Source organism: Equus przewalskii, chromosome 6 (genome assembly GCF_037783145.1).
Source record: "Equus przewalskii isolate Varuska chromosome 6, EquPr2, whole genome shotgun sequence".
NCBI lineage: Eukaryota > Metazoa > Chordata > Mammalia > Perissodactyla > Equidae > Equus > Equus przewalskii.
This window is the reverse complement of record NC_091836.1, coordinates 77,509,667-77,526,556: the sequence shown is the minus strand read 5'-3', so window position 1 is coordinate 77,526,556 and position 16,890 is coordinate 77,509,667. Positions and strand designations below refer to the sequence as shown.

At 35.3% G+C, this 16,890-nt stretch overlaps 1 protein-coding gene across 1 annotated transcript; it reads left to right on the top strand.

The window, feature by feature from the left end:
- The first annotated feature begins 15,725 nt into the window (after window positions 1–15,725).
- LOC103547246 (olfactory receptor 5P76-like) lies at window positions 15,726–16,670 on the top strand. Its single transcript, XM_008514344.2, has one exon. It carries the CDS (start codon window positions 15,726–15,728, stop codon window positions 16,668–16,670), a length of 945 nt encoding a protein of 314 aa, XP_008512566.2.
- The last annotated feature ends 220 nt before the right edge of the window (window positions 16,671–16,890 follow it).

Below are 16,890 nucleotides of genomic sequence, written 5' to 3'. Positions count from 1 at the left end.
CCTTTGAAAGAGATGGTGTCCATGCTGTACAGATAATCTAAAGAGTGAATCAGTCATGCTGGTAGTTCAACTGTGAAAATGCTGTCTCTAAACGACACCTAATTTCATTCATAAAATTTAAAATTTTTTGTATTATTAGAGACCGCTTTGTGTTTATTCTCCCAGTTTTTTTCCTATGAGAATAATTTTGATAAAAAAGGAATAATATTTATAGGAACAAAATTTTTTCTTTAATAAAATTTAAATATCAGATTAATCTTAATACAAGTTAAATGTGATTTTTCTCTTTAATCATCAGCAATAATTCTGTCCAAACCTTCGAATTCAGAGTGATGTCAGCTTCATGGCAGTGTGATATGTCCCTCCTTTTTTCCTCTTTTTAAACAATTAACTGGGCATCAATCCACATACACAAGTGCCTTAGGGGGAGTTGTGAGACCCAGCACCATATACCAAGGAATCTTGAAGGAGTATTGCCCACCCATGCATCCAGTATTAGTCAGAAAGACCTCAATATGGGTTGCAAAACCAGAAGGATCCAGTGACCCTGCCCCAACCCCTCTCAGCCGTGATCAGGAAAATCTGGAGAGTGCTACCTTGGGCAGAAACTCACAGATGAATCAGATTTTGCAGAAGTCCACCCTTCCAGAGGGGGCATTCCTGCATGCTGCTTGAGCAAAAAAAAAAAAGTGTGTATATACATATATATATATATATATATATATATATATATATATATATATTTGAGTTTTGATGCATTGGAGACTGTAAGAGGAATTTTACCAGTGCCACCCCTTCCCCAAGGTGTTACTGCTTGGAGCTGAACTAGCTGGCATCCTCTCCTGGGAAGGAAAGGGAGATCAGTGAGTGAGTGCTCGGCTTCCCAAGGAATGAAGGAATTTGCTGGAGAAACCCATTTAAAAAGAGTTACTGAGGCAGGATCTCCATCCCTGGGGGTAGGGAGAGATCAGGAAACAGGCAGATAAGAATATGAAAAGGCATTAAGGGGATGCAGTTGAGCTGAGTGTGCTCAGTACTTCAGCGGGAAGTTTACCCATGAGACTGAGAGAACTTCACCTGAGGATCCCATCACTGGGCCTGTGGCACTCTCAACACCCCAAGTGGTAAACCCACATCTCCTCCCAATTCTGCAGCTAGCTTCTTGTGTGCATTCCTGGGTACAGTGAGAGAAGCTCTAGTAAATGGTGTGCTCTCAGAAAACCAGAACAGGGTCTGTAGGCAAGGAAGAAACCACAAACTTGAACTGTAGCACTACCTCTGGAAAACAAAAGAGAGTTTCCAGCAGCCAGCTTGGTGAGTCTTAAGAACCAGAGAAACATAACAGTTTAAGAATTCTGTCTCAAGGAGGAACAAGAGATGTGGAGCAGGTGTGTCCATACAAGGTCAGAGAGAACCCCAGATGTAACAGAACCGACAAACAATATATCCCACCTGAAGGCATGTAGTAAAGATACAAGGAGGTGTCCACTACTTCAAATGTGAAAACAGCAACATAAAATTACAGGAAATATGAAACATAAAGTAAACATGCCATCACCAAAATATAACAATAATTCTTCAGTAACTGAACTCAATGGCACAGAATATTGTGATAACACTGATAAAGAATTCAAAATAGCAGTTTTGAGGAAATTCAACAGGTTACAAGAAAACACAGAGAGACAAGTCAATGAAATCAGGAAAAGCATGCATGAAAAAATAAGAAATTTAACCAAGAGATAGATATCATAACAAAGAACCCAACATGAATCTGGAGCTGAAGAATTCAATGAATGAAATGAAAGATGCAATAGAGAGCACTTATAGCAGAGTAGACCAAATAGGAGATAGAAATAACCCAATCAGAGGAGAACTAATTAAAAAGAATGAAAAAGAGCAAAGAAAGCCTATGGTTATTTTTGAGACTCCATCAAATGTACAAATGCTGGAATAATTGTTACTCCAGAGAGAGAAGAGAGGGAGAGGGGAGCAGAAAGTTTATTTGAAGAATAACTGAGAATTTGCCAAACCTGATGAGATACTTGGACATCCAAGTTCACAAAGCTAATAGATCACCTAGTTGTCTCAATGCAAAAAAGATCTTGTCCAAGACACATTATAATGAAACTGTCAAAAGCAAAGATAAAGAGATAATTCTAAAAGAATACAGAAAAAAGATTGTAACCTACAAAGAAACCCCCATTAGGCTATCAGTAGACTTTTCAGCAGACCCTACAGTCCAGGAGACAGTGGAATGATGTATTCAAAATGTTGAAACAGAAAAATTCCCAGTCAAGAATACTCTATCCACCAAAGTTATCCTTTAGAAATGAAGGAGAGAGAAAGAATTTCCCAGATAAACAAAATCTAAGGGAGTTCATCACCACTAGACCTACCTTGCAAGCAATGCTGAAAACAGTTCTGAAATAAAAAGGCACTAATCAGTGACACGAAAATGTGTGAAAGTATACAACACACTGGTAAAGGTAAATATACAGTCAGATTTAGAAAACTCTAATTCTGTAATAAGATGGTGTACTACCCACTTAACTATAGGATAAAGGTTAAAGAAAAGGAGTATTAAAATAACTATAGCTCCTATAATTTGTAAATGAATACACAATATAAAAAGAGGTAAATTGTAGGGCTTGCCTGGTAGTGTAGTGGTTGAGTTCATGTGCTCCACTTTGGCAGCCTGGAGTTCGCAAGTTCGGATCCTGGGTGCAGACCTACACACCACTCATTATGCCATTCTGTGTCAGCATCCCACATACAAAATAGAGGAAGATTAGCATGGAGGTTAGCTCAGGGACAATCTTCCTTGAGCAAAAAGAGGAGGATTGGCAACAGATGTTAGCTCAGGGCCAATCCTCCTCACCAAAAAACAAAAACAAAAAAGAGGTAAATTATGACATCAAAAATATAAAGGGGGCAATAAATTGTGGAACTTTTGTATTTGAAAGAAACTAAGTTGCTATCAGTATAAAGTGGACTGTTTTATCTATAAGATCTTTTAGGTAAGCCTCATGGTCACCAAAAAAGCAAAAACCTAGAGTAGGTGTGCAAAAGATAAAGAAAGAGGAAACAGAGCACACCATCACAGGAAGACCCCAATTTACAAGGTTAGGCAGAAAGAGAAGAAACAAGAAACAATTGAATTAGAAAACTGCCAGTCAGCAATTAATAAGATGGCATTAGTAAGTTCTTACATATCAATAATAACTTTAAATGTAAATGGATGGAATTTATCAATTAAAGTCACAGAGTGGCTGGATGGATAAAAAGTAAGACTCAACTATATGCTGCCTATGAGACTCACTACAGATTTAAGGACACACATAGGCTCAAAGTGAAGGGATGGAAAAAGATATTACATGCAAGTGGAAACCAAGAGAAAACAAGGGTAGCTTTACTTAGACAAAATAGACTTTACACCAAAAATGGTAATAAGAGACAAATAAGGTCATTATATAATGATAATGGGGTCAGTTCATGGAGAAGATATAACCATCATAAGGATATACGCATCCAACATTGGAGCACCTAAATATATTAGGCAAATATTAACAGATGTGAAGGGAGGAATAGACAACAATACAAAAATACTAGGAAACTTCAATACTTTACTTTCAATAATGGATAGATCATCCAGACAGAAAATCAACAAGGAAACATCGAACTTGAACTATACATTAGACCAAATAGACATACAGAGACCAACAGACATATATAGAATATTCCATCTAATAGCAGCAATGCACTTCCCAAGTGCACACAGAACATTCTTTAGAATAGATCATATGATAGGACACAAAATAAATCCTAATTAAAATTCAAGTTGTACAAATACATTTTCCCTGAATGATTCCCTCAGGTATATTTTCCTTCTTCCTCAATACCATGGATTTCATAGCTCTGAAAATTTGCCAAGACCCACATATCTTCTGTCCCGTATACAGGGAATCAGGTCCTCTGCCCTGTCTCCCAAGGAATCCATCAGAAGAAAGGTAGAAAAGAAAATGGACACACAGAATGATTGTTGTGACTGCTTCGTCAGGAAGTAACTCTTCCATGGAAGGCCTTGCTGAAGAGGAAAATCCACTGTAACTGAAATCCCCAATTACTGCATTACCACTCAAAATGTTTCCAATATTTCATTATTAAAATTATAAAACATAAAGCCATGCTAAAACAATTATACTGTCAGCATCTGTATATCCTCTACCTAGATTGTTCTGGTTATCTACTGGTGGACAATGAACTGTCCCAAAGCTGAGTGGATTTAAACAATTCATATAGACAGAAGTTAGTAGGGATAGCAGAGGTATCAAATATTTTGTTCACTCTCGTCTCTGGTTGTTGATGCTGGCTATTGTCTGAGAACTTAAACAGAGATTCAACCTTTCTGTGTGGGCAAGGTGACTGGGTTCCACTGGTGAGTATTACCTGAGAGCCAAGTCAATGCTATACCAACTTTTATGCCTGTGATGACGAATTTTATATGTCAACTTGACTGGACTAAAAGATGCCCAGATAACTGGCAAAACATGATTTCTGGGTGTGTCTATGAAGATGTTTCCAGAAGAGATTAGCATTGGAATCAGTAGACTGAGTAAAGAAGATCCACCCTCACCAATGTGGGCAGGTATCATCAAATCCATTGACGGCCCAAACAGAGCCAAAAGACCTAGGAAGAGTGAGTTCTCTATCTATTCTTGAGTTCAGACATCAAACATCTGCCCTCAGATGTCAGAGGCCCTGGTTCTTCAGTTTGGGACTATTGAACTTACACCAGAAGCCTCCTTGGTTTCGGGTCTTTGGCCTTGGATGGAATTATGCCATCAGGTTTCCTGGTTCTCCAGTTTTCAGATGGCAGATTGTGGGACTTCTCTGCCTCCATACCTGTGAGAGATAACTAATTTCTGTATAAATCTCCTCTAATATGTATCTATATATATCCTATTGGTCTGTTTCTCTGAAGGAGGCTGTCTAGTATAATGCCCTATCTCAATGCACTGCCTTCTTTTCATTCAGGCAGCCAAAGAACTGCCCAGGTTCTAGGAGAGAGAAATAGACTCCATTTCTTGATGGGACAGTGACAAAATTCTGGAAGAGTATGTGGGACTAGAATTATGGCTGTCATCATTTTTGGAAGATACATCATGCCACCCATTAAGATTTGTCTATATTTGCTTTATCGCATATATCTTTGAAGTTTATCTATACATAATCTATCTTATTTTATGATCATATCAAAGGAAATTACAGACATCAGTACACTTTCCATAAAAATTTCTGTACACATATCAATAACTAGACTTCAATACTTTTACATGTTTTATTCCATGCAATTTTATGCAACTTTACTTAAAGTGAAATGTGCACATCTTAAGTGTACTATCATTATGTTATGGCAAATGCATCAACCTGTGTAACTCAAACACCTCTCATAGTATAGATAATTAACATCAGCCCAAGAAATTCCCACATTCCCCTCCACAGACAGTGCTAGCTCCCACAACACAGATACCCATTATTCCAATTATTTTTTCACTATAGCTTAGTTTTTCAGATTCTAGAATTGCATATTAATGGAATCATATGATATGCCCTCCTTTTTGAAAGGTTCTTTTAATTAATTAGCACAATATTTATAAATGTATTTATATTTTTGGGTGAGTCTATAACTTGTTTTCCTTTGTTGATAATATTTCATTGTGTGAGTATACCAGTTTGCTTAACTATTCCTTGACTAAATAAAACCGGGAATGTTTCTAGTTTATGAGTATTAGGAATAAAGCTGGCATTAGAATGGAAATTAATAACATAGAGAATAGAAAACAATAAAGTCATTGAAAGTAAAACTGATCCTTTGAAATGATCAACAAAATTGTTACGCCTTTAGCGAAACTGACCAAGAAAAAAAGAGAGAAGAAAGGCTGAACTATGAACATGGTAAAAAAATCTGTGATCACCAGGATTATAGGGTGGAGTTGGGATGAATAGATGGAGAACAGAAGACTTTTAGGGCACTGAAAATACTCTTTATGATACTACAGTGATGCCTATATGTCATTATACATTTGTCCAAACTCATAATTGTACCACATCAAGTGTGAACCCTAATCTTAACTATGGGCTTTGGGTGATTATGATGTGTCACTGTACGTTCACTAGTTGTAACAAATGCTCCACTCTGGTGGAGTATGTCAATAATGAGCTAGGCTATGCATATTTAGGGACAGAAAGTAATGGGACGTTTCTGCACATTCCTCCCAATTTTGCTATGAACTTAAACCTGCTCTAAAAAAATAAAATCTTAAAAAAAGAGAGAGAAATCTCAAATAGCTAGAATCAGAAATGAAAGAGATGACATTATTACCATCTTACCGAAATAAAAAATATCAGAAAAGAATACTGTGAAAAACTGTATACCAATTAATTAGATGACAGCAGAAATGGACAAATTCCTAGGAAGTCACAAGCTACCAAAACTGACTCAAGGAGAGATAGACAGTCTGGATAGACTTAAAACAATTAATGAGACTGAATTATTAAGCAAAGAAACTATCCATAAAGAAGAGCCCAGACACAAATGGCTTCACTACTGAATTCTGCTAAACACTTAAGGAAGAATTAAGTATCCATTCCTCACAAACTTTTCCAAGAAATCAGATGGAATGGAACAGTTCTATGAGGCCATCATTACCATGATTCTAAAACCATACAAAGACATCACAAGGAAAGAAATACAGACTAATATCTATTAGGAACACATACAGGAAAATCCTTAACAAAATAGTAGCACAATGATTTCAGCAACATGCAAAAGGAATTTTACACATGACTAAGTGGGATTTATCCCAGGAAAGCAAGGTTGGTTTAACATCTGGAAATAAACTATGCTTACACTATTTAATATAATAAAAACCCAAAACCATATGATCATCTCAATATAGGTAGATAAAGCATTTGACAAAATCCAATAGCCACTCATGCTAGAGACACTCAAAAAACTGTTAATAGAAAGGAAATTCTTAATCCTAATAAAAGGCAAATATCTATGAAAGACCTACAGCTAACATCATACTTAATGGCAAAGACTGGATGCTTTCCCTCTAATATCAGGAACAAGAGAAAGATGTCTGCTCTTGCCAATTTTATTCAACATCGTACTAGAAGTTCTACCCAGAGCAGTTAGGGAGAAAATGAAATAAAAGTCATCCAGGTTGGTAAGGAAGTACAACTATCTGTATTTGCAGACAACACAATGTTGCATATAAAAAATACATACTTATAGAAAAATATAGAAATACACAAAAAAACTATAGGAACTAATGAGTTCGGCAAGTTTGTAGGATACAAGATAAATGTAAAAATTAAATTGCATTTCTTTGTACTAACCATGAGTAATCCAAAAAGGAAATTAAGAAAACAATTTCATTTACAATAGCATCAAAATGTAAAATATTTAGGAATAAATTTAACAAAAAGTGCAAAACTTGTAAAAATTACAAAACATTGCTGAAAGAAAAGAAAGGAAAACTAAATAGATGAAAAAAGATCCCATATTCATGGATCTTTAATAACGTTAAGGTGGCAATATTCCACATATGATCTATGGATTCAACACCATCTCTATCACAATCCCAACTGGCTTCTTTGTAGAAGTTGGCAAGATGGTTCTAAAATTTTGTGGAAATTAAGTGACACTGTATAGCCAAAACAATCTAGAAAAATGAGAACAAAGCAGGAGAAATCACATTTCCCATTTCAATACTTACTACAAAGCAAGAGCAATCAAAACAATGTGTACTGGCCTATGGGTTGATGTGCAAATCAAAGGAATAGAGCTGAGAGTTCAGAAATAAACCACATGTCTACAATCAACAGATTTTCAAAAATCGTGGCAAGAACTTTCAATGGGTCTAGAATTGTCCTTTCAATAAATGGTGCTGGGTTAATTGGATATCCACGTTCAGAAGAGGGACCTTCCCTCACACCATTACAAAAATTAATCCAAATGGATCAAAAATCCATCTTAAGAGCTAATATACTATAATACTCTTAGAAAGTAGTATTCTTGACCTTGGATTTAGTAGTGGATCCTTAGTTATGACATTAAAAGTATGAGCAATGAAAGAAAAAATTGATGAATTAGACTTCATTAAAGTTCAACTTCTGTGCTTCAATTGAAACTATCAAAAAAGTGAAGAAATAACATACAGAATAGGAGAAAATATTTGCACATCATATCTCTGATCAGGTACTTGTATCTAGAATTATGAAGAGAGTAGTTACAATTCAATACAAATAACCCAATTAAAAAATGGGCAAAGGACTCAAATAGACTTTTACTGAAATTAGATATACAAACGACCAATGAGTACATGATTATATGCTGAATGTTATTAGACATTAGAGAAATGAAATTCAACACCGCAGTCATACACCACTTCACCCCCACTATAACCATGTGGACAACATAACCTCAAAATTCCTTGACCTCCCTACACCACTAATCAGCCTGGACAGAGATTCTGGGGCTCCCTCCCAACTCTTTCCCACCTCAGGAAAGCAGGCAGTTGTGGTTTTTATCTGCTACCTAGGTACTGAGCAGGGGGAAGGATCAGTGATATCTACTAGCCCAAGCCACTTCCTCCATTTTCCACATTAGACGGCTAGACTGTGCCTGACGTCACCCCGACTTATTAGAGCTCCAAGATTGGCAAGATATAAGCCAGTTCTCTAAGGAGCTCTCTTGGAAAAGTCGAGGCACTGGATGTATGAAACAACTCCCTCCCTTACCTGGGAAGATAGATCTCTTCCTGATAGTATGACACTTTGCTGGGAACAGAATCTCTGGTGACATGGGGTCTTGAGTTTACTTACCAGCTTCAGTGAGTCTGGTTTCGCATTCCCACAGGGTGCAGGAATCTTTCAAGTAGTTTCTAATAAGCAAGATAATTTGTTTGTGAATTGTTGCTGAATTGATGTATTTGTGGTGGTAAGGATGGTCCAGGGCTTCCTATGCTACCATGTTGCTGACACCTCTATGCAGTGTTTGTGGTTTTTTTTTTAAACATTTTTTGAAGTATAGTAAACACACACACATAGAGTGTACAGTTTCAACAAATTTGTCTGTTGTATACAAGTCATAAAACCACAGCCTCAATCAAGCAAAAGAGCATTTCAATACCTCCCAATGATTTCTTATGCCCCTTTGCAATCCATTCGTCTCACTGACCCTGGTCCCGGGCAACTACTGATTTGGTTTTGAACAACGTAGATTAGTGAGTTTTGTCTGGAATTCTACAAATTGAGAATGATATGGTATGTACACTATTTCATGTGACTTCTTTCTCTGAGCATAATTATTTTGAGATATGTTCATAATGTGTGTATCAGCAGTTTATATTTATGCTGAGCAGTATTTCATTATATGGATATACCACTGTTTTTATGCACTCACTAATTGGTAGGCTTTGGGGTTGTTTCCAGTTTGGGGCTATTGTGAATGAAGATGCTATGAACATCCACATCCTTTCTTTGTGGATATATATCTCCATTTGTGTTGGGTAACTACTTTGTAGTGGGATTTCTAAGAGAGATGTGTATAAGATTTTGAGAATTTTCAAACCATTTTCCAAGTGGTTGTATTGTTTTCCATTCCCACTTGTTATGATGAGAGTTCCAAATGCTTCAAAACCTTGACAAAATTTGGTATTGTTAGACTTTAAATTTGGCCACTTAATTATTATGTAGTGATATCTAGTCATGGTTTTAATTTTCATTTTCCTGGTAATTAATGTATCTAAGCATTTTCTCATTGCTTGTTGGCTATTAGTGTATCTCCTGTAAGTGCCTGTTCAAGTCTTTCATCTATTGTCAAATTGACTGTTTTACTTCTTATTTCTATGGGTTCTTTATGTGTTCTAGCTCAAGAGTTGGCAAAATTTTCTTGAAGGCCAGAGAGTAAATATTATAGGCTTACAGGCCATATGATTGTCAGTCACAACTACTCATCTCTGTCACTGAAGTGTGAAAGCAGACAGATGACGTGTAAACAGAAGGGCACAGTGTATTCTAGTAGAACTTTACACAAACATGCAGTCAGCCCACAATCTGTAATTTGCCAACATCTTTTCTGAATACAAGTCCTGTGTCAGATATATGCACTACAAATGTTATCTCTATCCCATATTTATTTGGTGTCATTTGATGGTTGGTTTTTGGTGAGGCCTCATTCCTGGCTTGTAGGCAGCTGCAATATCATTGTGTGCTCACATGAGCTTTCCTCAGTGTGTGCACCGAGAGAGAGAGAGACAGACAGAGACAGAGACAGAGAGCAAGCTTTCTGGTGGCTCTTCTTATGAGGACACTAATCCCATTAGACCAGGACCCCACTCTCAAGAACTCATTTAATTATAATTACCTCCCCAACCCCATATCCAAATACTGTCACATTGGGGATGAGGAGTTCAACATACGAATTTTGGGGAGAAACTAACATTAAGTTCTTAAAAACCAATCTATCATTTGTTTATTTTTTTACTTTCTGGTTAGTGTTTGTTATGTAAAGCCTAAGAAATCTTTGCCAAAATGAAACAATTTTCACCTATATTTACCTCTATAAGTTTTGTTTTATCCTTTGCATTTATAGCTATGATACATTTTGAGGTAATTTGCATATATGGTGTGAGTAAGGGTTGGTGTTATTTTTTTTCCATGTAGATATCCAGTTGTTCCAGTAACATTTGTCGAAAACACTTCTTTTCCTTGTTGAATTGCCTTTAACATTTGTCTAAACTCAATTGACCATATATGTTTGTGTCTATGTTGGACTGTCTTTTCTGCTCCTTTGAACTGTATGCCTATCCTTTCATCAATCCAACACCGACTTGAGTACTGCAGGTTCATGATGTCTTGAAGTCATGTATTGCGAATACTCCAACTATTCCAGCCAATATTCATATCCATATAAATTTTAGGTTTAGTTCATCAATCTCTAAAAAAGTTACTAAAATAATTTTGATGGGAATTTCATTTATTATATAAGTCAATGTTTGAAGAATTGACATTTTAATAATGTTTTCTTACCCATAAACATGGTATAGCTCTCTCCATTTATTTAGATCTTCATTTTCTCTCATCAGGGTTCTTTAATGGTTAGTGAAGAGATCTTGTGTGAGTTTTCGTGAATTTATTCCTAAGCACCTTGTATTTTTTGACCTGCTGTAAGTGGATTTTTCTTTTGCCATTTTCAATCATTTACTACAAATATCAAAACTATAATTCATTTCTTATATTTTAGAAATATATCTTGCAACCTTGCCATTTAGTTCTAGTGTATGTTTTAGAAATCTCTCAAAATCTTCTATGTAAACAGGTGTGCTATCTGCAAATAGAGACAGTTTTACCTCTTTCTGTCTGATCGTTCTTGATTTTATAACTTTTGCTTATTGCAATGCCTAGTACCTTCAGTAAAATGTTGAATAGATGTGGTGTGAGTGGGCCTTCCGGTTTCCCAATCTAAGGGGTAAAAGTGTTTAATATTTTACCATTAAGGATGTTAGTTGAATGTTTTCCATAGATGCCCTCGTCAGGTTGTTTTTTGTTCCTCTCTTTCCCTTCTTGCCTTCTTTTGGATTAATGGAATATTTTAAAATTTAACTTTTGTGGCTGCATTATAGCTACAACACCGAAGGAATCGAAGATATATGAGTGAACGTGTGTGTGTGTATTAATGTGAATGGTGGAGGTGTGCAGAATGTCAATTGATGAATATCTGAAAATTCTGGATCAATAAAGAGTGGTATAAGCTGTAGAAATACACATTTTAAACTCCAAGTTATTTAATTCATCCTTGATTAAAATTAAAGTTATAACTAGAAGACTGATAGTAATAGCTGGAAACTTGGAAGATTAAAAAACTGAATTATTAAGTAATAGACTTTGAGATTACAATGAACTGAGCTAGCCATTATGTCTTGTTATATAAATATGAATAAAATGTTGGAAAATGTATATGTGATCATTATTAAAAGAAACTAAAAATATGTTTTTTAAGGAGGTAATATTCATGTTTATTTACTACTTTGCTAGAATAAAGTTTAATTGCTTATTTGTAATAAACTTGCATGTGAGATTCCATTTTAACTCTACTTCTTCGTAATTATATAAATTTCACCTTGATACCACTGTATTCTGTTGCTGCTTAGTTGTGAGATGATTAATTTTTAGTTTATCTTTACAATAGAATATTGAATTAAATTTATTCTTTTTTTGATATTTAACCCATTGATTTTCTGTTTTGACCTTGTTCTAATAGACTCACAAATAAAATCTGTAGAGATCCAATTGGATTTGGAAAGACCAATGGTTTTCTCCTTGTATCAATTATGTTCAAATTAAATATGTAGGAAAAATAGCAGGAACACAGAGATAAATTCCAATTTTTCTTTAGTAAAGTATACTATTTACAGATACTGAGATATCTCAATCCTGAAATAAAGAGTCAAAAATGTTTTTTATGAGGAGCTGGACTTTGGATTTGTAAGGGATGAGGCAATGGACCATTTTTTTCTCTTATGAGCCATTTTAAGTAAGTGCATGTAATTATTTGATACTGCTAAAAATGAATAATATTACATTCTTTTAATAAATAACTCAATCTGGCTGTTGTGTTCAAGGCCAAAAATGCATATAGGAAAATCAAATAGGACAGCTATTGTAGTGTTGATATGGAGAGAAGTGGACTCATTTGATAGGAATTAGGAGGTAAGATCAGCAGGAGTTGGTTATTGGTGAGCATATGAGATGAAATTAGGAGCCTGAGTACTGGCCTGGGCTCAGGGCCAGACTGTAGGCCTAGTCAGTTTTAGAGAATTAGGCAGAGTGTTAGAGGAAGGGAGAAAAAACTATAAATCAGGGACTAGTTGAGAACCAGTATTCATCATTTATCACTTAACTCTTGAAGTTGACCAGACGGCAGCAGTAGTGAGGAGTACACATTCCAGCATTCACTCTGATCTGAATTTTAAACCTTGACTTAACTTAACCAGATGAGCATATTTGGACAAGTATCTTAAAGTAAGCCTCAATTCTCTCTCTGTAAAATTAGGATAATAAGAATGCATAGTTCACCAAGTTGCTGTTAGGATTAAATGAGAAAATGTAAGTAAAGTGTTAAGCACAGTGCTTGGCAAAGAGTAAGGTCTGAAAGGAAGTTGGTTGGTATTATTAGTGCAAAGCCCATAAGAGGGAGCATCCAGATGGTGAGAGAGGTCTTTCTATAGTTAGGATATACAAGAGAAGTACATTGTCTTCAGGTTGAAGATAGCTGTTTCTATCGTTATCCATCTAGACAAATAAACCACTAGCCAGTAATCATCCCTTTGAGGCAGGTAGACTAAGTCTGATCTGGACGTCATCCAAACCCTTTTTACTTCACAGTTCTCTATCTATACAACTTTTAAGATGTCCATTCATTTTATACTTTTTGCTAGGAAAAACATATATACGTGTCTTAAATATTGTGTTATTTAAAATTCAACTTTACATGGCATTCCACACCATTCCTTAAGGTACCTAATGTAGTACTTTACATATGTCATATAAAACACTTATGAAATGAACAAATGTACTATGAATGAAGCTAAGGTTACTCTTTTATATTTGAAGTTTAATATTCCTTAACCAGAAATTTCGAAGTAAACTTAGAACCAATTTAGCTATGAGATATTGTGTTATACTATACTCCCAATAACTATCAAATGAAAGTGTATCAATATCTATATAAAAGGAAAAGTTATTGATCTCTACAGAATTGACAGAACCCTTCAAGATTAGTTATGTTTGTGTGAAGTGAACTGCTTGATATCCACTTGAGAGTGTGATAATGATTCCTGGTGATTTTGAATTCACATTTGAATCTCTAGAATCTTCAGAGATTTATCCTCAAAGGCAAATAATAATAAGATAGCATGACTGCTATATAACAACAAGGACTTTTGAATTTACTGGTGTAAGATGAATAAATCATTATTTCAAGAGGTAAGATTTCGGCTTTTGTGAGTTAATCTGATGTATTGCTTTTCTTTTACCATTTGAGAAGGATTTATCCTCTAAAGTTGTATTTGTACTTGTGCAGCCAGAGTTGAGAAACAAGGCAGATGTAAACCAGCATCAGCTAGCAAGTAACCCTAGCTGAATTAGCCTAAGTTTCTACAGTCTAGTTAGTGTGTATAAACAAGCATAATTGAAGATAGTAAGATTCCTCCTTTTTCCACCCAGAAAACCAGAACCTCATAGGATCTTTTAACACTATCTAAACGTGGCACTCAGCCATAATGTGGCACTCAGCCATAATGTTAATAATTCACTAACTTGGAGATGTTTTGGGGACTTACTATTAGAAAATGTCTTATGGAAATACTTCCTTTGTTTGTTGTTCTGAGTGCTTTAGGTTACAGGCAACCAGATACTTTGTTACAAAGTGGACAACACAAAGTCAGAAAACTTGTATATGAGGTTCAACCTGGCCACTTACTGGGTGAACCAGGGTAAACTTCTTAAATTTTTATGCTGGAACCTTATTCAGCTGTATAGTATGTTGAAACTAATATTATTTTGTTCTATAATACTCCAATTAGAAAACCACTACATTGTTAGCTTGTTACATTTGGAAATGTTTTGATTTTTTTTGAATAAATGTGCTTCAGTTGTGTGCTATATATTAAACATTTAATGTTTTGCATAGTAATTAGATTGATATTTCAAACTACTTTACAGAACAGTATTTTAATTGTAAATATTAAAAATTTATAATAAATTTACAATAGGTGATTTCATTCAGAACCCTAATTTGAAATTCCTTTCTATTTCTATTCCTTTTTATTCCTTGTTTGTCCAATTAGGAAAATTGTGTTTCTCCTTTTAAAAAATTGTCGTGTTTTACTGATAGAAATTGTAAACTTGTGGTTTACTAGACACCTTTATTATACGTAGCTATCAGAAAGTAGAAAGTGTCACTTATCCACTCATTTCTAAGAGACTTGACTTCATCTTATTTAATTTCATTTATAGCACAGTTACTAAAGGAATGGACTGGATTCAAACTGCCTGAGCTTCACATCTTGATTCCACAACTTGCTGCATAAATTTAGATAAATTACTTAACATTGTCAAAGTCAGTTTATTCACGTATACGTAAAATTAAAGTACTTAATATTATTGCATGGAAATTAAAATAGAACTCAAAAGATAAAAGTCTTCATCTTGTGTCCATATGATTTTGTAAACATTCAATAACTGCTGGTTATTACAGGAATCTTCATTGCATACTCGTATATTTATACAATTTCATCATTTTTATACATACCATTCTTTTTGTTATTCTCATAATGCTTATGTTATTTAGTCTTTAGCTTTAAAGCCAATGTAAGTACATTTTATAGATATATAATATAAAGGGAACAATATACATTATTTAAAGTAGATTTAAAAGTGGTTCTGATAAAAACAACTTTTAAAATATAGAAGATTCATTACACATAAACATATAAACCCTAGACTCTGAAGTAAAAAAAAAAGTCCAAACTTAGCTTGAAAATTTTGTTTTAATAACCTCACATGTGTCAATGAAAACGAAACTGTGAAATTTACAACTTCTATAATGTAATCTTTCATCACAGGTTTGTTTTAGGTAGAAACTGTGTTGTGTCATGGATGCCTTGGGCGATGGGAACCACACTGCAGTGACAGGGTTCATTTTATTGGGCTTAACTGGTGACCCTATCCTTCGAGTCATTCTCTTCATGATCATCCTGTGTATCTACCTGGTGACTGTACCTGGCAATCTCAGCACAATCATTCTCATCAGAATCTCTTCTCAACTCCATCATCCTATGTATTTTTTTCTGAGCTACTTGGCTTTTGCTGACATGGGCTTATCATCATCTGTCACACCCAATATGCTTGTAAACTTCCTGGTGGAGAAAAATACCATCTCCTATTTTGGATGTGGCATCCAGCTTGGTTCAGCCGCTTTCTTTGGAGCAGTTGAGTGCTTCCTTCTGGCTGCCATGGCATATGATCGCTTTATGGCAATCTGCAGCCCATTGCTTTATTCCACCAAAATGTCCACACAAATTTGTGTTCAGTGGCTCATAGTAGCTTATGTATGTGGTTCTCTCAATGCTTCCACCATTACTATATCCTACTTTACTTTATTCTTCTGTGGACCGAATCAAGTCAATCATTTTTTCTGTGATTTTGCTCCTTTAGTTGAACTCTCCTGTTCTTATGTCAATATCTCCACAGTTGTCCCCTCATTTGTGGCTGGCTCGATTGTTGTGGTCACATTGTTTGTCATAGCTGTCTCCTACATCTACATCCTCATCACCATCCTGAAGATGCGCTCCACTGAGGGGCGCCACAAGGCCTTCTCCACCTGTGCCTCACACCTCACAGCGGTCACTCTGTACTATGGGACCACCACATTCATTTATGCAACACCCAAGTCCTGCTACTCAACTGACCAGAACAAGGTGGTATCTGTATTCTATATGGTGGTGATCCCCATGTTGAACCCCCTTATCTACAGCCTTAGTAACAATGAGATTAAGGGGGCTCTGAAGAGAGAGCTTGCTAGAAAAATATTTTCTTAATGAACCCAATTTTTTGGTAGGATTTAATATAGTAATATACCATAAATGTAATAATAAAGGTAATTAAATATTTATGGTATAAATATTTCAGTCCGTATGTCAACAGCCAGTGCAGAACTTTTTAGTAAAAGTAGGGGGTGGTTTATAAGTATCAAATTGTAAATCAGAGGGCCAGAGTTCATAACCTTTAATAAAAGGAAAATAAATTTATTAAAAGCAA

Bases quoted from the DNA above. Each gene is read 5' to 3' on its own strand.
- LOC103547246 (XM_008514344.2), top strand. From the start codon at position 15,726: ATGGATGCCTTGGGCGATGGGAACCACACTGCAGTGACAGGGTTCATT.